General features: G+C 41.2%; 2 protein-coding genes across 3 annotated transcripts; both read right to left on the reverse strand.

Moving 5' to 3' along the window:
* Positions 1-356: 356 nt before the first annotated feature.
* Positions 357-10,968, reverse strand: pfkma (phosphofructokinase, muscle a). Of its 2 annotated transcripts, none has more exons than XM_072696453.1 (22): positions 10,828-10,968; positions 9,474-9,547; positions 9,274-9,351; positions 8,665-8,854; positions 8,137-8,302; positions 7,275-7,319; positions 7,064-7,172; positions 6,260-6,355; positions 6,063-6,155; positions 5,802-5,927; positions 5,637-5,701; positions 4,764-4,821; positions 4,486-4,632; positions 4,074-4,144; positions 3,786-3,873; positions 3,542-3,694; positions 2,507-2,671; positions 2,357-2,418; positions 1,982-2,093; positions 1,755-1,854; positions 1,531-1,636; positions 357-678 (listed from the first exon to the last, which is right to left on the reverse strand). In XM_072696453.1, exons 1-22 carry the CDS (start codon positions 10,916-10,918, stop codon positions 525-527), a joined length of 2,349 nt encoding a protein of 782 aa, XP_072552554.1. In that variant the 5' UTR covers positions 10,919-10,968; the 3' UTR covers positions 357-524. The 2 variants fall into 2 exon arrangements, with proteins under 2 accessions (XP_072552554.1, XP_072552553.1); XM_072696452.1 differs by having other exon boundaries at positions 4,758-4,821.
* A 3,704-nt stretch (positions 10,969-14,672) lies between these two features.
* On the reverse strand, positions 14,673-25,545 carry troap (trophinin associated protein). The gene is made up of 18 exons (XM_072696454.1): positions 25,498-25,545; positions 25,032-25,116; positions 24,254-24,497; positions 22,996-23,494; positions 21,773-21,921; positions 20,994-21,057; positions 20,683-20,822; positions 19,708-19,771; positions 19,376-19,512; positions 19,207-19,270; positions 18,935-19,074; positions 18,225-18,288; positions 17,385-17,452; positions 16,886-16,984; positions 16,676-16,789; positions 16,221-16,566; positions 14,893-15,062; positions 14,673-14,785 (listed from the first exon to the last, which is right to left on the reverse strand). The coding sequence occupies exons 2-18, from the start codon at positions 25,088-25,090 to the stop codon at positions 14,714-14,716; spliced, it is 2,493 nt and encodes an 830-aa protein (XP_072552555.1). The 5' UTR covers positions 25,091-25,116; positions 25,498-25,545; the 3' UTR covers positions 14,673-14,713.
* Between the last annotated feature and the right edge of the window lie 159 nt (positions 25,546-25,704).

The raw sequence follows: 25,704 nt of genomic DNA on the forward strand, positions 1-25,704 counted from the left end.
TTGGCTTCATTTATCTAGGAGCCATCTTTGTGAAATACCCCTCTATGTTCTTAATGTATTGGAAACCATAACTACACAACCATAAAAGGCCTGGAATGGCTCGACCAGTCTGCATTATTTTCCATGTAATTACTGAATAATAATAATCTTTACATATATACAGTAATAAGAGTCTCACACAGCTACAAATACTGCAATTCTACCTTTCCCTTCGTCCTGTGTCTCAGCTGAGATCAGCTCACAAACTGAAATAACCAAATAAAACACAAAGATACTTCTGATTTAGGAACTTTAGTTTATTTTAGAACTGATTTCAATATATAGTGGTAACTGCTGATAACAGGTTCAGGGTTTATTATAGAGTCCAATGAGAGAAAACAACCAAATGAAAGGTCAATAAAGGAAAGGAGCAACAGAATGAGGACAATGAACAGGACAGACGATCGACCTGAGAGGGACTGGATGTGCGGTCAGGTTTCCACATTAACCCCTTCACCCTTCTCAGGCCACAATTTACTTTAAATTTAAATTTTTCCAGACGGGGCGACCGGACCTCTCTTGCTGATAATGTGCTCCATCTGAGCATGCTCCGAGGTGTCCAGGTTGATCTTGTACTTGGCCAAGATCTTCAGAATGGGTCTTAACTTCAGCCACCACTGAGTCAATGGAATACGGTGTCTATAGAGGAGAGAGAGCGAGAGCGAGAGCGAGAGAGAGAGAGAGAAATATGAATGGAAAAAAGAATAAAAGAGTAAATATTGTAGATTGTGTAATTTTACAATTCACTATTAAAGCAATTAAAACATGCAATTATCACATCTACAATTTCCCACTTTTTCCACTTATTTTATTCTTTAGGTTTTAACTAGAGCTGTGATGCTAATGTAGTGAACAATCACTAGAATTTCAATTTTCCTCCAAATGTTTTTGTAAGTAAATGCTTACACTCATCTCTCCACACAACTTCACTGAACGCAGGGCCATAGAGCCACCATGTGTCTTTTCATCTTAGCATTAGCATTTTTTGTCGCTTCTATTTACAGTAAATTAAATAAAAGAGTTTTTGAATTGAAAAATGTGATGTAACACATTTATAATGCTTACAAATGCAAACTAATTCAAGAAGTAATCTAGTGACAGTATTCCACGACTTGGATTATGTGTGGAAGTGGGAATCTCACTCAACATGCTACATGAAGTTTCATTTACAGGGCTCTGTAACCTACATGGTCAAGTCCATGCAACCTCATTGAAGGGACAGCTGATTTTCACTGCTGTTTAGTGATGTTAACCTTGCAGCTCATGCACACCAAATATCTTGGCTGATGACCTACATCTGGGGTGTATGGAAAACCGTTGAACCACAGTCCTTGAGCTCATTATTTGGCTTGTATTGTGAGGTAGGGTTATAATATCGCCATTGAGTATAAAGTCAGTTTTTCTAATTATAGCACTTCCATGCAGGTTGCTCTGGATCAGACTTTTAACCGGTACTATATGCGTGACTGGTACTGAAATGCAAATTCTTACTCAAAATCGGTCTGCTCCTTGAGCTCGGCCAAGGGTTGGAACATCAGCCCTCTCTTCCGCATGCCCAACACACACGCAGAGTCTGGACTGTTGGCAAAAATACGCCCTGCACAGATATTGTGATGTTGTAGTCAAAACTAGGGAAAGGGACAGTGTGCACATACCATATATGATGTACAGGATATATAGGATTATCATAGAGATATCAACGCTGTTACTCTCACCATGTCTGTAACACTCCTTCAGCTTCTCAGTTAACCAGAGAACAGACTTCGCCCCCATCTTTGTGGCAAAGTTCCTGTCAAATGGGGTTGGAGTACCACCCTAGTACAAATCAGACGCATAGTGCAAATCAGCGTCTACTAAAAACATAAAAAGCCTTTGTGATAGAATGTACGCTGTGAGTTTAATCTTAATAGTGGTGGTGTATTTGGAGTTCTTGATCACTGACCTGCTGCATGTGTCCTAAGACATTCTTGCGGCAGTCAAAGATGCCCTTTCCTTCCTCTGAGTACAGGTTGAAGATGAAGTCAGTGGTATAGTTGGAATTACAGTTCTCATTCCTACAAAAGAAGAAAGGATTTAAAGGGCATTTAAATGTCTTGCATTCATTTACCAATAATTCATGTTTACACAATAAAACAAAATGCAGATTTACTAACATATTTTAAACTAATATAGATTTTAGCTTCAATATTGACCATTTGTACTACAAGAAGCAAGAACAGCACTTTTTAAAATGTATAATATAATATAAAAAAATACATTAAAAATATATATTTTACTTTATGTTACCCTTTAATGAGTACTTTTGCTAAACACCAACCTAAGAATCAGGCCTCTCTTAACTGTGGTCTTCATTTTCTGTACCAGATGCTCTACATTTGCCTGATGGCAGAAAGGAAATAAAATCAAATTGTGAATCCGCCGGATTACACACAGATAACTCCACACTTATACGTTTGAATATATTCACCTCTAAATCATGAATGCCGAATTTATCCTCAAAGATGTATGCAGCGTCCGCACCTGCAGCGAGGCCAGACATGGTGGCCAGGTATCCACAGTAACCGCCCATAGTCTCAATGATGAACACACGCCGCTTAGTGCCTGCAGCTGACTGCTTGATCCTGTCACAGGTCTACACACACACAAACACACACACCGAAATGAAGGAGAGAGTAGGGACACAAATACCGCCACCAAGTAAAAACCTGGCTTCATAAATATGTGCGAGACATAGGGGTATATGTGTGCGAGTTTGTGCTTGCAGTTACCCAGCCAACATGCTCATGTGGGGCTTACATGGGTGGAACGTGGGTTAGGTGTATTTCAGGTGGCCATGGGTTCAGAGTGAGTTTGTACATGTATTGTTACTAGGCTAGTTGGGCTTCCCAAATAGGCCCCATCACTACAGACCACCCTAATATCACATGGGTCCCATTTAGGCCCAGATGGGGCCCATATTTAACCCCTCCTGGTCTATGGTTTCCATCACTGAACCTGGTGGGCATCCATATTTAGGGCCAACATGGAACCTATGAACAAAACCTTCTGGTTCCTAGTTGGGCTACCCACACAATCCTCACATAGGCATGTTATGTGGGTAAAAACACATTGCCACATGTTGTAACAATGGTGCATCCGTGAGATAAGCTTACATATGGAAAACACAAGTGATATGAGAACTATACTTCTATTAGTGTGTTTGGTTTAACACAACACAACAAAATATTTTGTTGAGTTTTCTGTGTTTATAGATTTTGTTTATTACATATCAGGTAAATGTAGCAACATCAGCAAAAGAAAAGTAATATGAATATGAATAGAGGAAAGCTGCTGCTCCTCAAGCTGATGTCAAAATTGGTGGGGAATGTGGGCACCCCAACACTTTCACTCATTGCACATATAGCACTATATTGTGTATCTATATGTACTTTTTGTGCTCTGTGTGTGTGTGTGTGTGTGTGTGTGTGTGTGTGTGTGTGTGTGTGTGTGTGTGTGCTCCAACCGATGTGATGGTGTTCAGGGCAGTATCAGCTCCAATGCTAAAGTCTGAGCCAGGTACGTTATTGGAGACAGTAGCAGGTATGACCACCATGGGGATACACAATTCCTCATACCTCTGTCTGGCCTGGACAAGCTCCAGGCCACCTGAAAATGCCTGTGGGAGGGCAATTAAAAAAATAATTTAACAAAGTCCTACAAAGAAAACAGTATCCACAGACAGATGCAATCACCAGGAGGGCACATACCTCAAAACCTCCTATAATGACCAGAGCATGAATGTTGTACTTGGCAATGTTCAGACTTATCTCCTCTAGGTGCTTTGCTGGAAGGACCCTACAAACAGAAAGAAGGATATCAGAGAACTCCTCAAACTAGAAACAGTGAAGGATCAATCAATGGTCAGTGATCATGTCAGATGTTGTTGGATATTGTAGGGTATTGTCAGTATTTCTAGAATGCTGCACAACTGCATGTACCACACACTGTAGGGATGTTTGCCATATTGCCCACCCTTACTGAAGAATGCATGATACCTTTTGGTGCCCAAAACGGAACCCCCTTTTCCTGTCCAGCCGCCAACACTGTTCCAAGTGATAGGTTCAATCTAAAGACAGAATCAGATGAACTGTACTGACACATATCTGGTGCAAGTTCTGATACTACACAAACAATAATAATATGCTGAAAAGTAAAAACCTTTGTCAATATATCAAATATTTCACATTAAGAAATTGTTATCTGAATATTTTTATCATTCATTCTGTTTCTAGATGGTTTTCCACTTGTTTTAAGTAGTTTGATCGAGTCAACGTGTCTTATTATATTGGGAGATGATTAAATATACATAATAAAATGTAAAATATTGGATATATTGACTGGATTTAACATCATTTCACATGTCAAAATGCCTGGGAACAGTTTCTTCCCCAAGAGAAGGGTGCTGACCTTTCCCTGGGCTAAACCCTCAAAGCCGTCGTGCACAGCCAGCATGCTGTGGCCCTGGATGATACCGATTCTGACCGCAGCTCGCACAGCTGCATTCATGCCTGCACAAGGAGCCCCCACGTTCAGGACAGCCACATTAATGTTACTCTGAGAGAGAGAGATAGAGAGATATAGAGAGAGATAGACAGACAGACAGACAGACAGACAGTGGGTGGATGTATTGCAGAGCTGATTTAATTGATGAGTGAAATGCTAAAATCTGAGCTTCTTACTTTGACTTCTGAAAGATGTACATGAGCCAGCAGCTTGTATGTGTTCCAGTTGTTCTCAAAGCTCCTGGATAGGGAGACATTGTTGTGTCATTATTTAGAAGGATTTTATTTCATTAACATTGTAAATGACTATATACAAATAATGAATAATAAATTGAGTGGTTCAGTGGTCTCCAACCCTCCTCCTGGAGACCTAACTTCCTGCAGTTTCAGCTCCAAAACACACCCAACACCTCCCATTCAGCCACTCCAGAGCTGCTAGGCTGCAGGCGAGGTAGACTGCAGTCACAGAAGGCTGACCCAAAGTGAGGGACCCTTCATATACAGCTTAGAAATGCAGCCCACGTTCAGAGCAATTTCGAGAATGCCACCAGATGTATCCTTCCCCATCCTTGGTTACCCACAGTTCTCTGCACGTATACAATACAAGGTGAAAAAAAGGCAAAAGGGGCAGGACCTCTCTGTTGACATTAGACTGTTTCATCTGTGCAACCAATTGACTGCCAAGTCTTCATAGGACAGTCCTACCAAGGACCCGCTCTACCACAGCTGCAGCCTAGGCTTAGAAACGTAGCTCATGACTTCTGAAGGCAGTAACTAGTGGGATCAGGTGGGGTCGATCCAAGGTCTGAGAAAAGTTAGCTGTCCAGGAATAGCGTTGGACACCTGGAAGCCATAAAGTGGACCTAAATTCACCACGGCTGCTTCTTACCCCAGGTAGGGAGGCATTTCTTGTGTTATAAAGCCAAAATAAAGCTCAACGTTGTTGTGAAACTTCAATATTTACATTATTTGTCCAAACCATTCCAAAATACAGCAGCCTGGATAGTCCCCTGAAAAAAAAATCAACAAGGTTCAGAGCTGAATTAGAACACATACTTTCCTCGGAGTTTCACCGCATCGTCATATCTGCCCTCTTTCATAGCCACGGTGACATCCTTGGTCTGCAGGAGAGATGAGGAAGGTTGCTATTCATTACAACAGCCCACTGAGGGAGAACAGGTCTGCAGAGTGATGTTGTGAAACACATGCAGAGATACGCACCACTTGCACACATTCCATCAGCGGCAGTCTGACCGCCTGGTTCCCTGACAGACTGACCACACACGCTGGTGTGTCAGGAGAGGCCTCCAGGAGAGCCATCACAGCCTCCACACCCATCCTGCTGCCCTGGTGACAAAGAGAATAAACAAGGAATTTAGGGGGGTTGCAGGATATGTAGTATTGCTTTAAAGTCAGAGATGGCATTCTCCCTATTACAGTCAGTGGAGCATCAACATGATAAATGATAGGAAAGAGACCCACCAGTATCCTGTCGAAGGCTGAAGGGGTTCCCCCCCGCTGCACATGGCCCAGGATTGTGGCACGAGTGTCATACCCCAGTCTCTTACCTACTAACTGTAAATGGAAACAAGGCGAATGCAAACAAAATTCACACACATGACAAGGTATTATATGATATTTAATGAGAACAACAATATATCTTTTATTTAATCACTTACCTCTTTAATCTGATCACAAGTAATGGGTTTGCCATCTCTGCCCATTGCTCCCTCAGCCACGATAATGACATTCAGTCTAGACCCCCTGTTTCTGGTCTGAGAAAAGACACAATGCCGAAAATAGCAACACATGTTACAGGACAGGGAAGATTATGTTGAATGATATGATAAAATATTTTAAGGATACTGAAACAATCCCAAAACACCCAGCCCAGTAATGCCATGTCAACAGAATGTACGCTATATGGACACAATATGTCCATATGTTTGTGGACAAATCTTTTTAATGGATGCATTCTTCTACTTAAACGCTGCACCCAATCCTGATACAGAGCTTATCTAGTCCCTGTAGAGAAGTATTGCACTATGCCTAATTGCAGGTGTGGGCTAGAGGGGATATAAAGCCCCAGCCAGCATTAAGCTGTGTAGCAGTGGAACTGTGTTCTCTGGAATGACGGTGCTCCAGATTTTTTGGGATGAGTTGGGGACATGGGTATGAGTTAGATTTGTGATCTACTAACATCCTGACCTCACATAACCTAACATTCTTGCGCTAAATGCCATCAAATCCTCACGGCAGAGCTCCAAAACCTAGTAGAAAGCCTTCCCTGGACAGTAGAGACAGTTACTCCAACAAAAGCAGGATAATAAACTACTTTTAATACCCTTGATTTAGGAAGAAACAATGAATAAGCAGTTGTCCCAATACTTTTGTCCTGAGGAACGTATTAATTCTTTAGCTACAATAGGTTAACTAGGGCATTCTAAAATCCAATGGTGTGTGTGTGTGCACTGACTAGATACCTCCATCAGCCTCCTGCACAAGTGTTCCTCCCAGCCATCATCAGGGGGCATCTCAGGAATGAACACCCAGTCAGCGCCACACGCCAGTGCAGTGACCAGGGCCAGGTAACTGAAAAACACACATACACACGTGAAGGTATTCAGAATGCATATTTGCACTGTAATTTGAGAAGGATTAACAGTGAGCAATGTGTTGAATCTTTATTCTTACCCACAATGCCTCCCCATGACCTCCAGGATGAAGGCACGCTGGTGGCTGTGAATGAGGCCAAAGAGGAAAAAAACATCAGGAGCTAAAAACTGGCTTTAAGATTTTATTGTTTATTAAGAAGGACAGGTCAGATAAGCACATGCTGCCCACCGAGAGTTTGCTTTGCAGATTTGCAATGATATATTAACCAGAAAGCTGTTTAGATCTGCACTGAACAGTGGCAGTAAACACACACACACACACACAAAATTATGGGCAGCAAGGATACACACCCAGAGAGGTGGGAGCCACCTCAGCACCCGGGGAGCGACTGGGAGTGAGAGGCCTTGCTTCAGGGCACTCCAGCTATGAATGTTGAGGGTGCTTGAACCGGTGACCTTTAATTCCTTAGCCTGCTTCTCAAATCACGCTGCCTAATCTTGCCATCTCGCAAAAACTAAGCTAATGGAAATTAAACCAACCTTGGAAGTCTGGCCTGCAATGTCAGCAATCATCAGTACTCAAACTGATCAGTAAGATTTTCCATATGTCCAGTTTGGAACAGAAAGCAGTCAAATCAAATATGCAAAGCCTGTTCTTTATACCAAGAAGGACACCTGAACTGAAGCGGAGTATCAAAGCTAAACATACCCAACGAATTCGCACACAGTTCTACGTTTATAAAAAACACACATTAAACCCTAAAGGAACTCGAATGTCCCCAAACATTTGATGGGAAGTGTATGCTTCTGCTGTAGTGCTCTTCAAATCATTTCAACACAGCCTTAGGCATACGATTCATATGTTGGTCATACTAAGCTAAAGCAAGAGCAGGACCTGGCCAGTGAAAGTAAATGTAGCTTGCTCTTATGCCACTGCTGACCTCTGGGCTGTGGTGGTGATGCTGTCCACCACCTCCATGATGCGGTGGAGAGCAGAGTCTGTGCCGATGGTCATGTCTGTACCGCAGAAGTCGTTGTCGATGGATCCCACCATGCCGACAATGTTCAGATGTGATGCTGACTTGGCTTCGTCTCCTGTGATCTTGCCTGAAAAACAACAAAACATGTTCTAGATAGCGCTGCTCTGTGCCCACTAACCTAGAGACTCTAGTTCTACAGCTTACTGCCCTCACTACTACCCAAACATCTTTTCTCCTGATCCAGTTCCAGCTATTTCCCTCCCCAATTTCATATAGCCCATTACACAACCCATTCTTTAAAACTCTCCACCCCATCACATGTAATGCTCCTGACCCTGGGAGGGTGAGGAGCTCTGATGTACTGGCTTGCGGAGGCCTGTGCCAGCCAACATCACACTGATGTTGGGGTTACCATGGACAAGAACCTGTAGGAAGGGCAGAAGCTAAAGTTACTCCACAGTGTATGAAGAAGGGGCTCTGATGACTCACCTTTGCTGACCAGATCTCCCAGCAACCCACTCCACTCTGTACGGAACTGGTTAGCACCAGTCAAACTCCCATCTCCACCGATCACACACAGGTTGGTAATGCCCCTTTTGACCAGGTTGTAAGCAGCCTTTATTCTGCCCTCGCGGGTCTGGAAATCCTTGCAGCGGGCGCTGCCTATCACCGTGCCTCCCTAACCCAGATAGCAAGAGATGACAAAGCTTGCTTCTTATAAGGACAATAATCATATGTAAGGATTTTAGAGCAGTATTAAATAAACAGCTTGTTGGTACATCACTGTAGTGAACTCTCCTCACTCTACTCACTCGCTGCACAGCCTGCAGTTAAATGCTCAGGGCATTTACTTTACTTCTTAAATCCGTATATGATTTATATCAACAGCGTTCAGCGGAGTGAAAAAAACATGCTTTATTAGAGCTTCCGACCACGATTAGAGCTTGCGTGGTTGGAACTAACTGTTGTAGAAAATGTCCTACACCATTGTAACGTAACATCTAAAGAAATATTTAACAATAAATTATGCAAAAATACTTCCCTATACGGATAATTACACTGTGCATACTTTTCCCATAGGAGAGAACAAGTACTCACCAGCTGGAGCATCATAGACACACTCTCCCAGGTAGCTGGACGAATATTATCTCCCCCATCAACCAGACCCTGGTAGCCCTGCATGCATCAGTACGACAACAGAGGTCAGAATGACACTGCTAGTTATCTCATGAACACAACACCAACATCACTGCCTGTTCCAGTTACATAATGTCTATAAGGGTGTGTGGTCTCTTGACCTCATGAACGAAGAAGACTTTGGCTCCTGTGTACAGGCCAACTCTGACTGTGGCCCTCACTGCAGCATTCATTCCTGAAACAGACAGAAATACACTATATGGGCAAAAGTATTGGGACACCAGCTAATTTCTTGCACTGCACTGTTTCTTCTGAAATCAAGGGTGTTAATAAAAAACTGACACTGTCTCTACTGTCCAGGGAAGGCTTTCTACTAGAATTTGGAGCAGTGCTGTGAGGATATGATGGCATTCTACATAAGTGCTAGTGAGATCAGAATGTTTGATGATCACGACCCCACCTTACCCCACCTCACCTCCAACTCCCAACTGTCACGATCACTTGAGAATAACAAACTGTAGTGTTTTCTGTGTAGTTACTGAATAGTAGTGATTAATAGTGAATAACAGTAAGAGTGGCGTAGAGGACAGTCTGCATAAACAGATCGCCTGAAGTCTGTATAAAAATAGTCACAATCAACAGCATTTTGTAATCAGTCATACAGAATACGAAAACAACCCATCATGTGATAAACCCGGAGAGACATGCACTTGACATTTGACACAAACACTATATAAGTCTTTAATCAGGGTCCAGAATTTCTGTGGGCAACTCCTGAGGTCACTTAATCCTGCTCTTGCATCTTCTGCAGCTCTTCTGGAAAGGCCAGGATGCATGGCCTCCGTTGTGTTGGAGGCAATGGAGTGTCTCTAATTTCAGAACGGAACAGCTGTGGAGCCGTTGCTGTTCCTATCTACAACTTCATGTCATTCCGAAAAAAGGTCACTGGAGCTAAAATAAGCTCAACATCACAGAGACACTGAGGCACAAGACAAGAGGGGCTAACGGCTAAAGCTAAAGGTTATATGAACATTGGAGTGAAACAGAGACAAGCTGATCAAAAAACAACTCCTGAGAGCATGACCAAGGCCAAGTGTTGCTCAAGACATAGTCCCCTTGCAGGACACAGGGGACGTTCAATAAGCAGTAAAGCAAACCTCTACAGATCTTCTGGGACTGTTTGGAGTCTTCATTATATGTTCCTGATGCAGCATGAAAAGTAGAGATGGATAAATAATATATGCACTGAAATCCAGCCAATTTAATGCCTCATGTTTAGTGTAATTAATGCAAATACAACACCCTGCATGTTACACTGTAAAAACTCTACTGCTAACATCTAAGACAGAAGACCGGGGTCCAAATTTAGCTTGCTTCTTCTGCTTTCCTTGGACGCCCTTTAAGGACCACCACAGTGTCACTCAAGCCGACTACTTAAAGCAAACCATGGCCCTGATTAAACCCACTGATAATAGCGTCTGTAGCCCATTTCAGTACTCCAACCTTTCTGCTTACCTTGAGCATCACCTCCTGATGTCAGGACAGCGATGGCCCGTCCAATCCCCAACTTGGTGGGGTCAACTCCTGCAGTGGCCGTATGCGACATATTCAAAAGTGCCCCAAAACGCCTAGTGGCAAAGGGAAGGTGAAAAGAGGGATGAAGGAGTGCTGTTTCCCCCCCAGAAGTCTCTCAAAACAGGGGGTTACAAGGGGGGAAGGTTTTATAGGAGAGCTGTCCCGCTCCCACCCACCTCCCCCTAAACACACAAACATACACCCTCCCTCCTGTAGGACTAAATATAAGTTGGACATCACCACTTCCAACAGCTTCCACTGTTAACCTCTATTGCTGAATAAATCAACGCATTTAAAGTCAAGTGGTTTGAAGACGTGACCCACCGCTACACACTTCAGTAAAGGTCGGTGCTGTCTACCTTTAGACTGCACTTTAGAGAACATCAGAGTTCTTTACACTATGATACTAGACCAGGGATTGTAAAAATATAGTTATGCTAGCCAAAAGTGAACCTACATGTGTGTTTTTTATGCCATTCTGAACAGCAATAGTGGGAGAATCACAATGAGTCTAAGAAACCACATTCAGACCCATTTAACACAGGTTTTCTATGTTACAGGGTTTAGAAGCATTAAACCTTTCAGTTTTTGGATTCCTGCCACCAGCATTTCACACCAAACCATACTGATTTAATTATGCAGAATGTGAAAAATCCATGCAGTTTGTCTTTAAGGACAGTGTTGATAATGTTGCTAATATTCCCCCAACAGTGAACTACTCATTTTTAAACCCAGCTGAACCAGCTATATAGTGTAGCTCTAGAACAGTAACCCTGGCTATGGAGGCAACCTGCCCTGCACATTTTAGTGCTCCCAACACACCTGATTCAACTAATCAGCTCATTAGCCCTGTCAGAGTTGTTGAAGAGGGTGTGTTTAAGCAGGGGGTCCACTGAAATGCCTCCTGAACCTGAGTGAAGTTAACATTACTAATACTCTGACCGATATATCGTAGAATAAGCTCTACAGATTTAACAGCATTGGTTAAAATCCCGCTAGTAAAACTGAACATGTCTGAAATTTACAATATTGGATTTTTATTCTCATGAAAATAAGTCAAATGTGCATTAACAAATAACTAACATAGGTCAAATATAGGACTTGTTGGGACCCAGTCATTGTAAGGTCATTTGTAAGTGGTTGGTTTTCTGGGAGTGGGAGTGTATTATTTGTAGGTGCCACATTTGCTGAATATTTTAAGTTGCTTTTTGATGTATAAATAGTAAGTATTAGACTTTGGTTGGGGTGAAAATGGCAAATGTGGTTTTACAAACCTATTAACAACCCTGTTATTGTGCCTCAGCATGAAACATGCTGATTTTTCAGAGGACTCCTGAAAAGACTGATGAGCTCTTCTTGGATTGGCTGGTTTACAGCACCGCAACAGCTCATAGGAGCCATATAGCATAGCCTAGCACTGTTTTTAGCACTGTAACAAAAATGTATGTTTTTATGTTTGTAATTATTCCTGAGTCTTGTTGCTGTCATTGCTGTGGTGACAGAAAAATAAAGTACCAGATCAGCTGGGGATCAGCTAGCTTTTAGACAAAACTTGCAGCGCTATGCCCAAGGGGCGTTTTTTCCACGGATGTCGCCTGTGCTCCTCCAAACTGCACATTTTTCATGGCTGTGAGCTGTGGGGCACCCATGGGTTGGCTTTTAGCCTAGCACCCATTAGCTTCTTGGCTCGCCAAATTTATTCTGCACTTCTGCGGACAATGGCACCAGCAAAACCAAAGGCACGACAACTACACTGTATGTCCCAATGTTTGTGGACACCCCTTCTAGTAAATGCATTTGCAAATTAAAGTAGCTAAATGCACACACACAGCTTGTCTAGTCTCTGTAAAGAAGTACTGTCAACAGCTACAACCAGTGACCGTGATCAGTTCAGACCCTAAACCTTGTGCACTATAAATCATTGAAGAACATGTAAAGCCTTAGTACAAGTAATGAGAAAACTTAATCTGTTGAACTGTTGATCTTTTACAGACACACTAACTGTCCGCAGCACAGAGTGTTAGCATACATACAGAATCGCAAAGTGTGAACGTAAACTGGTGAGTTCAGGTAACAGATGAAAAGCTCAGAGCACAGCCTTTATATACATTTATTATTAAGTATAGACAAACAGTAACAATCGGCACTGATCATGAAATTAGTTTTACAACCAAGAAACAGCTAATCCAGCTTACTCAAACTGAATTTCTATCTTCCTCTGCACACATGATGAGTGGCCTTTCAGTCAGACCGTGATCAAACTTTAGTGTTCAGTTATAAATACATATAGAAAGTGATCCTGCAAACATCATTGTGAAAACACAGAGAGTCTCATCTGGAAGACCAATATACAAGTCCAGTGTGTGCAACATTATGGACCAGCATATCTGTAAATAGGTCCTTAGTAATCAATATTTTACAAGCTCCCATAGGAGTAATTCTACATGAACAGGGTTATAGTAAAACACTACTACTGATAATACTGTCTGGTATATGCCGGCATTGAAAAGCTGGTTGAGCGAATCAGAATCATATGGGCACTTCTACGTATCTATGTATTACTTCTACACCACAGATTCAGCCTGGCGTCACTTCAACTGGGGTCTGCTCCTCCCATAATTTTTCTGGCTTTTTGACAACCACAGGGCACACATTTAAGAAACTGTAAAAACAAGGCTGCGCAATATTTTGTTGGTGTTATTGTGATACTTAGCTTTGCTTTTACAGCTTGTAAATGAGCCCTTTAACCAGCAAATAAATACTTTACTGTGTGCAGTTAGCACCCTGAGCCATCTCAGGTTCTCCTGATGGGCTTTTGTGGTGCTTCAAACACATCAACAAACTACAAATGCATTACGGTATAAGTGGAAATTCAGGGACTATTTAAAAACCTTGTGGGCCAACGTTAGGAAACATGTGAATAAGAAAAATACAACCACTACGGGTGATCTGTATACAACAGAGCAGTGTGAGGTTGTCTAGAGCAGCAATTCTCAAACAGGGACACAGGGACACCTCAAACAGCTGCAACCCAACTTGCAATACAAAGGGACAGAGCAAAAATCTAGACTGGGGATCACAGAGCAATGACTTGAGAAATACCGGTCAAGACTATAAATTGTGGATAGACACAACAAAGTTAAAATATTGAATCAAAAGGTTGATAAATTTTTTGGCATACATGAGCATTATACAGCTCTTTAGTCCTTAGACTTAGACGATCACCGATCTTATCGCTGTAAATACGTGCCAGAAATCTGTCAAAACTATGTAAACTTACTGAAATGGTGTGAACAGACCTTATTTAAACATGCAAGCTAAAACTGGACACTTACTCAAAATTGCTGCAGTTTGAGCTGGTTGAGTGATTTTTGTGCATTTAGTTAAAGAGCAGATTGGTAAAAGCCCAAGTTTAGTGTTTGTTAGCAACATCAGCCTAATATCTATCATTCTAAACTTTATTAACACTAAAATATTTTCTCTATTAAATGATCTGTAAGAAATGCTCCCCATACATTATTTACTGCTGTTCACACACAATCCATAGTGGCTGGATTTTTGTTGTGAACACAGTCACACCATATCTCAATATGCTTTTAAATAGCGCCTGAATATTTCACTTAATGACCTGTGTATGATCAGAGTTTGCTGTTGGAGGAACACCAGACTAAATCTATGAAATAGAACAAGGTAAAACCGAGAAAGACTTGAACCTTAAAGGTTGAACTTTAAATTGACATGGGTGAAAGGAAAAAAAAAAAAAAAAAAAAAAAAAAAAGGGGGAAATATTTATATTTTCATTTTTCTGAATCTTGATGTTCAGCCATCATCTTATTGGTGAGGAAAGGAGGGGAACAGGGCTAAGGCTTGGAGACACCATCCCAATTGGCACAAAGCACTGTAGAGAAGAAGAAAGAAAAACACAACAGAAAATGTCCAATAAGTCAACTTGCCATTAGATTTGTTCCCAAATGAGCTGGACAGTAACAGAGAGCGGTCACTCACGATGGAATCCTGATAGAGGAGTATGGAGGCCACAGGGTTGCTACAGCGGGGCTGTGCTGGCCACAACTGCTGGCAGGAAGTGTATGTAGCACACTCATCATCCAGAAACACCTCCTCCAGGGCTGGCAGACGCCGTCTTAGAGCACACACTGCTAGGCTGAGGCTAGAAGCTGCCGTGAGACCCATTAACATATGCACACACAGAAACATACTGATGAACACTGGTACATAGTAGACCACACTTAAATTGTCCACTAGAACAAGATGAGGACTGAAATTAGGAAGCGAAACTGTGGAGTACAACGCGTAAATGCAGCCAAACGTTAATGTAGAAGAAATGGGTTTCTGCTTAAAGGGCAGACATCATGGAAAAGCATTAAAACTGTTCTGCATAAACAGAAGCTAGGCTGCAGAACCCAACACCCATTTTGAACATTTTGAAACAACCACTTTTACACTGATCAACCTTAAGAGAAGCACCACTAACAGGTGAAGTTTGTCAAGGGTTGGATATATTAGGTAGCAAGTGAACAGTCAGTTCTGGAAGGTGATGTGTTAAAAGCAGGAAATGTGGGCAAACATAAGAATCTGAGACAAATGTGACGACTGGGTCAGCATATCTCTAAAATATCAGCCAGGTCTAGTGGGATTTTTCTGGTATGCCGTGGTCAGTACTTAGCAAAAGCAGTCCAAGAAAGATACATCGCAGTTTGAATGATTGACCTCACTGATAGGATCCATGGAGGCCCCACCTCACAACTGACAGAACCTAAAAAGATTTGCTGCTAAAGCCTTGGTGCCAGATACCACAGGACACCTTCAGAGGTCTTGTGGAGTCCACGCCCCAATGGGTCAGAGCTGTTGTGGCTACACACAGGGGATCTACTCAGTATTAGGCTGGTGGTGCTAATGTTATGGCTGATTGGTGTACATAATTCCACCAGAAAGGCACAGTAACAACTTGGGTAGTTGACAAGAGGTTGGAAACAGCAATATTCAAATCAACTGCAACTCTTTGTGTTTTATAAAGCAAATCAAGTATAAGAGAACAAAAAATATCAAACACATAAGAAAACTATAGAATTTTGGCCCTTTTGCTTCAAAATGCCTTGTAATAAAATCTTTTTACAGCAGTTTTTCCCCTTCACCTGTGAATTGACCTTTTTTGAGATATGAGGTTTTTGTAAATAAATAAGCGTAACTTAATAATAATAATAATAATAATAATAATAATAATAATAATAATAATTAATAATTATTAAGCTTTAGCATGTGTCCATTCAGTAACTTTAAAGGGTTAAAGTGAAAAAGAAAGATTTCGGATTTACCTTTTGTCTTACATTGTTTACTGGGGCTCATTCGTTCACTTGTGTCAGAGTTTAGTGCACGCTGTGATCTGCTGAACTGGACCATTTGTACGGGGGCTGTGCTCTGTGCCAGAGTTGGAGCTGAGCTGGATAAACATGGCTGGAGTTGCCCTGCATTCTCAGAGATCTGCGAACTGTCCTGAGTCGGGTCTGGTCCAAACAGCCGCTGACCAGACGAGAAAACTATGACGGACTGCCTGTGTGGAGCCTGGATGAAGGGCTGAACTGCTGGGATCTTGTTTTCGTTATCTAAATGGCAATGGCTTGTGTCCGCGTCTGTGGTCCTTGGCTTCAAATGAGGTTCAGCCTACGAGAAACAAGAGATCAAAAAGTAAGTAAAGTGAATCAGGTTGATCACTGTTAGTATTTAGCACATGGTATTAAACTCATACAGTAATCAACAGAATTAATCTTACAGTTTGGTGATGCTCCAATGACGAACCCAGTGTAGCTTCATCTCCTTCTTCCTCCATCTGCTCATTCTCCTGCTGCTCTGGTTCCTCTTGAAATAACTTCTGAACCACATCCTCCTGCCATGGATTCACATTTCCACGTTAGCTAGTTTTAATGCCCGTTTACTTCCTTAACAGTGTAAATGAAGGTCAAACTTCATAAACGACCCTTACTTCCTGCTGAGCAGAACTGTCCGAGCTGGAGGACTGGGTTTCTCTCAACCCAGGAGATGCATTAAAAAGAGCTGCCTTACGTGCAGAGATAAGCTTCCTCTGAAAACATACACATGTATAAACACATTTTATTAAAACAGTGATTTCAATTTAAGCATTTGCTATTTAACTTGCCTTAAATACAGCCAATCAGCATAGACAAAGAAAAGGATAAATGATAAATGATACACACACACACACACACACACACACACACACACACACACACACACACACACACACACACACACACACACACACACACACACACACACACACACACACACACACACACACACACACACACAAAAATAATCTATTAAACAGAATTTCCCAACAACTTAATATGCTTTGCAGACAATGTTATTAATAAAGCACGCAGTGTGCAGGATTCTAACTTTTTAGGAAACAAAGAGTTTTTGCACACAAAGCTTTATACACCATACAGCAGAGCACTAACCAGAGACTGTGACTGGCTGTAGGGCACTCGCTGTGGTGTCCATTTTGTGTTGGGAGTTCGGCTGGCACCTGAATTGGGTCATAAAGAACACATGGAGAAACAGCGAACAACTTGTTACAGAGGCCTCCAAATCTAAGATACACATTATATATTCCAGTACTGATTTACTGTTGCAGTGGCTTCCTTATGTCCTACAAAAACACAGCCCTTTACGCTACATGTAATCAAGTCTTTGTTATTCATTATTATTCAAGGTACAATGCATTAAAACATGCTGTTCTTAAATGCTATAAAGCGTCACGGAAACTAATCTACTTTCCATTCACCAAATGTAGCAAATCTGCATGTTTGGCCTCAATGTAGTACATCGAGTTTTACATTGGAGCTACAGGGCTAATTTGTGTAATTGTGACGTAGACCTCCTGTCCTCTTTTTTTCAATCATTTTTGGTGATGGATTTGTATTAAATTCAAGGCAAACCTAAAGAAGCAAATATTTATTGTTATTGTTATTATTAATATGGAATCGGTCTCCCTTTGCAGCTCTAACAGCAGGTTTGGAGCTCTGCAGTTATTGAGTCAGCAGAGTGTTGGAGACTTCAGCGATCGGTGACACTTGGTGGAAGAGTTGCCGTGGTTCTTAAACGCTTCCACTATTTAATAATACCACCTACAGTGAAATATCTAGGAGGGAAGAAATTTCACCAGCTGACAACTTTCCTCTGATCAACCAAACCAACCTTTCAATACTCCCATATAAACATCTACTGACAATAGAAGAGTACCTAAAGTACTGCAGTATGAATCAGCCCTTTTTCAACTAGACTACAAACAGACTTACCAGTGTGTGCTGCCTCTGGTGCCGTGCCTTCAGCTTTAGCTTTCTTGAGTGGTACTCTTTGAGCCTAGAGTGGAAAAAGATTTGCTTAGAACTATTCTAATAATACTCTGAAATGTTACAGGAACAGTTGTGTGAAAAATCTAATTTTCACCACATTGAGGTTAATTAATATGCCATGGTTTAGAGGTTTGCCTTTGAGCAGCAGCCAGTAATTGCTTTAAAGTTAACTTTTGTGAATAATTGTTTTCCATTTTCTGACTGGCTATCACGCTCTCAAGCACTATATGGACCTGCCCAGTGAAAAGAGCATTAGTGGGGTCAGAATGTTGGATAACCACCACTTCATCTCATCCCAAAAGTATTGGATAAGAGGACCATCATTCCACAGAGCACTGTCCCACTGCACCACAGCTCAATGCTGGGGGACTTTATACCCCCTCTAGCCCACACCTGACATTAGGTATGGTGCCAATTGGTTCATGTTTATCTGCTCCAGATAGTCCCATTTTACTGGCAATACTTCTCCCTAGGACACGCTCTGTATGTATGTGTGCATGCACATTTGTAGCATGTGTCAGCAATGGGCGTAGCTAATTACAGTCATTGGAGGAGTGTCCACAAACATTTGGACATGTAGCATACTTACATTTTTTTTTTTCAGAACCACATTATTCAGACATGAATGGCAATAAATCCGCTTGCAAACTCACAGAGTAAATGGAAGTCCCTCTTCCTGAGGGGCAGACTGACACTCTGGGTGTTGCTCCAGCAGCACCCCCCGCTTTAATCCCCTCATTCAGCAGTATGCTACGGAGGGCTGATGGGTCAGGGGAAAATGACACAGCACTCCCTAGAACAAACACATTAGTCTAGCAACGTTGTGCAGAGATGACATTATGCTTTTGACTGTTTTCCACAGTGCTGAATCAGGAGTACTGCAGTTACAATAAGAGAACCGTGCACCCAACAAACAAAATCATACCAGCCCGTCCTGGCAATGCTGTCACAGCTTCCGTTTGTGGCTTCTTGACAGGAACTCGTTGTGCCTTTCGGAAATAAACCACTCCGTTAAAAAAAAAATCTCTTTCAAATCTCACAACATTAAACTACCAAGGCTGTAACTCAAATCCCAGAATTTTCAGCGCCCTCACCGAGTAAATGGACGTCTCTCTCCCTGGGCAGATAGACACTCGAGGTGTTGCTCCAACAGGACCTCCTGTTTTAATCCCCTCATTCAGGAGTATGCTACGAAGGGCTGATGGGTCAGGGGAAAAGGGGACGGTACTCCCTAGAACAAACACATTAGAAAAGCAAGGTTATATAAAGATGGTATAAATTAAATACTGATGGTCTATGCCCTTTTTTCCTCTTTCTTTAGAGTCAGACTACATTATTCTTTTGACAGTTTTCCCCCCAATGTTGAATCAGGAGTACCTCTATTTCAAGAAAAGAAACTGCATGCTCAGTAAAGAAGAGGTCATACCAGTCTGTCCTTGCCCAGCTGCAACAGCTTCCACTTGAGGCTTCTTGACAGGAACTCGTTGCGCCTTGCAGAAACAAACCACTCCATTTAAGAAAATTCTTTTTGTTTTTAATCAAAAATAAGAAATAACTAATTTAATATAAATTCTTGACCTGACATTCTAATCCAGATTTAAAAAGGTACAATTTAGGGATAAAAAATACAATTCTTCCAAAATCAAGCAAGAGCCGATCCTGCTTTTGTTGGAGGAACTGTCTCTACTGTCCAGGGAGGAAGGCTTTCTACTAGATTTTGGAGCATTGGTGTGAGGATTTGACTGCATTCAGCAACAAGTGAGGTCAGGATGTTGGAAGATGATCACCACCCCACCTCATTCCCAACACATCCCCAACGCATCCCAAAAAGCACTGGATGGAGCACCATCCATCATTCCAGAAAAAACAGTTCAGGGGATGCTGGGGGCTTTTGTTCTGTTCACATGCTATTAGAATTTGGTAAATATGAGTTCCTGAATTGGAAGTTGCACATAAACACCCCTTTAAGTTGTAATTTCTAGTGGGAAATTTGTGATCATTTTGACACCAGAGTTCCTGAGTTGAAGTGACCTTCAAGCTTTAAACATGGGGGAGAAGACATTTGGACATGGTACATTCAGTTTAACAGTGCAGCTGCTGTTAATGGTACATTTAAACCCACATTATTTTAGTCTGTAATCTGTGTGCATTTAATCTGCTATATAACAATGTTATTTATTATCATATCCATTACAAATTGACTAATCTGTTAGTGTGAAGCAAGTTATTAATGTTAAATCAGCCACCATTTTTCATGTTGCTCCGACAACAAAGCATTTTAACATGGCATGCTCGTAATTCCGTCTTCACAAACAGGTAATAGGATCTTCCACTAACATCTGGACATATAGTGGTATAACTTTCAAGACTGAAACTCAAATAACATAATGTGTGTCCTCACAGAGTAAACAGACGTCTCTCTCCTTGAGGGGCAGGTAGACGCTCGAGGGGTTGCTCCAACAGGACCACCACCCTTCACACCCTCATTTTGAAGAATAGTCTGGAGGGCTGATGGATCAGGGGAAAATGGTGCAGCATTGCCTGGAAAATACAGACACATTACATGATCATTAAACGCTTAAGAAATGGCCAATGGTCATTTTTTTTACGTTATGCTACTCTTTGTGCAAGGTTACAGTCTGTGATATTAATCCATGTTCTGTAGGATTCCCATGGCAAGAACAAACTACATGCAGAATGAAGAAAACATACCAGTGGGTCCGGCCTCTGTTGTTGCAGCGTCTGTTTGGGGCTTCTTAAAAGGCACCCGTCGGGCCTGTTGAAAACAAATGACTCCATTAAAGAGAATTCTCTTATAAATCTCATTTAATCTCTGTCATTTCTAGTGGGTGTCAATCTATTAAAAAGTTTCATCGCATTAATCACAAAAATCTGAGAATACTTCAGATTCATTGCAAGTTAAAATGCTAGCTAGCACATCCTCGAATATTTAGGCGGGGGAACAAATACATTTGTGATATGCCCAAGATTAAGAAAGTGAGAAAATGTATCTGCTGATACAGATTCAATATTTATTGTTTTATCTAAAAACGACAAAGCATTAATATTAGCTATTGTTAAATGAGACTTTATTTTAGGTGAGCTTAAGTGAGAATCAAACCATAGGCCACTGTGCTCAAATTACTCAAACACTTCACAGTGTCCCACAGAAGCAAAAAACACTAATTCAATAATATTATATTACATTACAAAATATATCTCTAACATCCAATCCAGGACTTTCTATTGGCATTCACCAAACTCTGATACCCATGAGGGTAGTGGTTATCCACTACACTATGCATCCAAATGTTTGTGGACGCCCATTCTTATTAATGCATTCAGCTAAAGCAGGATAAACTCTTTTTAATTACCCTTGAATTTGGACGAAGGAGCTGGTGTCTTAATATGTTGTGACCAAATAGTGTATCAACCTATTAAAACATCACACAATGCTGATATCTGCAATAAGATATTTTAAGTGGACTCACAGAGTAAATGGAGGTTCCTCTCCCTGTGGGGCAGGTGGACACTCGTGGTGTCGCTCCAGGACCATCCACTTCAATCCCTTTATTTTGCAAAATACTACAGAGTGCTGATGGATCAGGGGAAAATGATACAGTAGTTCCTGTAGCGTCCCCTGCATTAGCACATGTTACATCAATGTTTACAGGATGAAATTCTCAGGTATGGAAAAGCATACTACCATTATAAACATTATATAGGACAAACTCAGATGTTTTTGTTCTTTCTCTTTAGTATAGTTACTGTCTGTTGCCATTTTTATGCTATTTCCACGCTGTTTCACAAGAAATCAATCAGTACTACTATAGAAATAAGAGAAAATACTGAAACACTACTAGAATATAGATTCAGTATCTAATATTCCATCACTATTATGCATTTCTAGAGTAACTCAATTTCAAAATATCTAGCATTACATAAAATACCCACAATTACTGCAAAATAGCAACTTTACAGGAGGAAAAAAAGCAGCATTTCTATTGGTCCATTCACATTAAAATGTAAAAACATAATGAGCCTGGCATTAACATGCGTTTTTGATGATCGGATCACGTTCAGATTTAACTTTGCATCGTCTGCATTAAAAACCAGGTGTAAACACCCTCAAGACGCACCCTGATTAGACTGTGATCGGCTCGCTCAAACCACATTTAAAGGGGGTCAGCTATGGATCTCGCCCACATTTAATTCAAGCGTAAACTAATCGGGTTTTCTGTGATCGGATTTAGTCAGGCAAACGAAAATATGTCGTTAATACAAGTATTAATTACTGGGTACCTTGTCTTGCTCCATCTTCCCCACGTACTTGTGGTTGTGCTAGTCGGTCACATTTCATGATAGAGCTGCCCCCCCCTTCCTCTAAACCGTTCAGTCTTAGTGTTTACAGGGGGTAAATCAGAAATGAAGTATGTGTCTAAGGGTTTCTTAACGCAGGAAAGTAAAATCAGACCTCTTCTGTACACAGTGGGGACAAATTTAACAAATTTAAGTGTAAACAGAATTCGGTCTGTATCCAGATACTGTGTAGATACAAAACATATGTTAATACCAGCTGTGAATGGACCAAATGTAACGACCAACCTAGGTTCAGATACATAAACATAAAAAATATAAATGCAAAATGCGTGTGTGACAGCTACAATGTGGAAATCACTACACACACCTATACTTCCAATATATAAACACTCACCTGTTGTACATTTAGCAGAAAGAAGAGTCTGAGTACACCCTTTGTTCTTCAGCTGGGAAACTGTACGGTTCTCAACCCCGCCAGATCTAAATGAATGACTTGAGTCCTTGGTGAGTTCTGATTGTGCAAGTGTGATGCTGCCCAGCTGTGAGCTCAAGTCTCTTTGAATAGAGGAGTCATTAACGACCCATATTGCAGACTGTGTGCTATTAGGTTTGGACTTTGGACTTGTCTTACCCTCTAGGTTCAAAGGAATAGTTGCAGCAGTGTTTGTGTGACAGACATGCGTATTCCTTAAAGCAGTATTGTGAGTGGGCGTTTTTGTTCTGTGTTGAGAGACAGTCAGGGTCTTGGATGGTGTCTGGCGAGTAGTCAAAGGTATTCCAGAACTTCCAGTCATTTCAGAAGCAGCTTCAGTACGTTTCTGGCTGTGGCTCCGAGACTGAGATAAACTGAAAGGAACGGGCTTGGTACACGTTTTCCTCTTTTGAGCCTTTCCCTGCAGTGATCAAAAGAAAATCAGAACATGATATGGGTCCATACCTTTCCATTATACTGGCTGCATCATAGGGTCATAAAATGAACAGCAGCCTGATATGTCATTGCCAATCCCTGCCCATTCACACTGACATTAGAATAAGCATTTCAGCCTGGACTGCTTATGTAATGAGAAGCAATACCGTTCAACCATTTAGACCAGATGTCATTTACATATGATTATCGACTAAAAGACATCATAACAAAAAAGCCTGTTTAATCTTAAAGGATTCAAAAATAATAATAATAAATTAGGTTGTTAAATGGGCATGGAAAATAACTTGAATTAAATATGTCCATTTAACAGATTATTTGTAATAAATAATGAAGTGCTGATATTACAAATATTTTATTTTCTATTATTATCACTTGTTGTGATGGCTGCAAGACAAATTAGTAAACATGGCAAAAACAAAGCAGGTTTTGACCAAAGACAATTATTGTTCACCAACAATATCTCCTAAATATACATTATACACAATGAGCTGGTTACTTGTGGCCATTTGTAGCCATTGCTTGAAGTTTTTAAAATTTTTGATTTTTAATTATTCATCCCAATATTTTTTGCAAATACTGTTTCATACATAATACAAGTTTTACACTCCATCAATTAAACTCTTCATAATGAAACATGCAGCTGGCCAGTGTTAAAATATTGTCATCGCTCACTCCTACTAGAGGGGCAATTTGTTGCAAGATTGACATAAACAGAATGACCTACCAGCAGTGGCCTCTCTTCCCATCTCTTAAGCCCAGGACTTTGAGAGATGTCTGTTAGAACTGGCTGTAGGGATTTTGCAAGTACTGGAAGCCTGCTGACAGTCTTCAGTTTATTTACTCCTTTAAGGGACTTGGCCGATTCATTTGGGTCCTGATTCTCAGATCCTCTTTTGGACGAGTGGACAGCGTGGGGATGGGTCCTCAAATTGTCCAAAAGTTTATTCGACTTTTGATGCTTCAACAGCCTGTTGGTTTGAGAGGGAGAGTTTTAATGAAGATCAACTACTAGATCTTATGTCATGAAAACACACAGTACTGTGCAGATGCTTTAGGCACCTGAGCACATCATTCAAAACATCACAACATCACAACATTACTCCAGATATCATTAGAACAGATGAAAGCTGACGAACAAAGCTTGGTTCCAGATTTCTCCTGGATGCCTTGCCCCTCTAGACTAGCCCTCAGACAGCCAGCGCTTGGACTCAATTCCATCACCAGCTCACCTGATTTGACATCATTAAGCCCTGATTTACCAAACCAGGTGTTGGATGATGACTCAGAATAATGGTAGACTCATGAGGAGAACATTAGAGAGGGTAGAACTAATACAGTGATGGTAAACCAATAGGTTTTGTATTTATTCCTAACTAACTTTACTTCCTATTAAACTATTAACAAACACTTAGCTACTGTTCAGGCTCTGTCTATTCTAATTTTTGCACAGTACTGCATGTCATGTAGTCAAGTTAGGAAGTAATGAAAACGAGTCCATTTACCCTGTATTTTCCTTCTGGCTTTTCTTCTGGGGACAGAGAGGAGTGGTTGAAGATGCCATTTGGTTCAGTGTTGGGTTTCAAACGACTATTAAAAAAGAAAAAGACAGTTTAGTCAGCTCATGACTGCACAACCAATGAAGATATGATTAATAAATACATAGTGCTGGATATTACAACGACACACAAACACATCTGAAACCAAAACAAGCAGATTTTCATCAAATTCAAGCACAAGACTTTAGTTTCAAGTAGTTTAAGGTCTTGCAAATGAGCTGAACTCAGTAAACAGGCATATTTCCCCAGTTTTAGTTGGTTTTAACTAAAAGAGGGAACTTTTATCTAGCTAGAATAACGAGCACCAAATTAGCTGGTGCTCAAACTAACGTTAGCATAGCTAGCTAGCTAGTCTGCTGACTATACTAGGCTTGCTATGAAGAATAAAATATACAAATGAAGGGATACTTACTCAGTAAACCCGGGTAGAAGATGGGCTGTTCTCCGGGCTGGCTTTCAGCAGCAAACCGCTACAACACTCCACTCGAGGTTGTTGACTTCCGGGATACACAGTAATTTGTAAAAAGCTCTCCTCTCCATTGGCTGGCGCGCACCTGCCCTCGACCAATCGTTGAGCTCTAACAGCACTTCTATGGAAACCAAGATGCGGCTTTAAACC

The sequence above is a fragment of the Salminus brasiliensis genome, chromosome 14 (genome assembly GCF_030463535.1).
Source record: "Salminus brasiliensis chromosome 14, fSalBra1.hap2, whole genome shotgun sequence".
NCBI classification, from domain to species: domain Eukaryota; kingdom Metazoa; phylum Chordata; class Actinopteri; order Characiformes; family Bryconidae; genus Salminus; species Salminus brasiliensis.

Bases quoted from the DNA above. Each gene is read 5' to 3' on its own strand.
- troap (XM_072696454.1), bottom strand. From the start codon at position 25,090: ATGGCATCTTCAACCACTCCTCTCTGTCCCCAGAAGAAAAGCCAGAAG. The intron at 21,922-22,995 runs GTGAGTGTTTAT...GTGCTAATGCAG, and splicing joins TTCTGCTAAATGTACAACAG to GGGACGCTACAGGAACTACT. The intron at 20,823-20,993 runs GTATGTTTTCTT...TGTATTTTCCAG, and splicing joins AACAGAGGCCGGACCCACTG to GCAATGCTGCACCATTTTCC.
- pfkma (XM_072696452.1), bottom strand. From the start codon at position 10,918: ATGTCGCATACGGCCACTGCAGGAGTTGACCCCACCAAGTTGGGGATT. The intron at 4,145-4,485 runs GTCAGCACCCTT...TTCTGTCTTTAG, and splicing joins AGGGTTTAGCCCAGGGAAAG to ATTGAACCTATCACTTGGAA. The intron at 3,695-3,785 runs GTATGTGCCCTC...GCCCTCCCACAG, and splicing joins TCATTATAGGAGGTTTTGAG to GCATTTTCAGGTGGCCTGGA.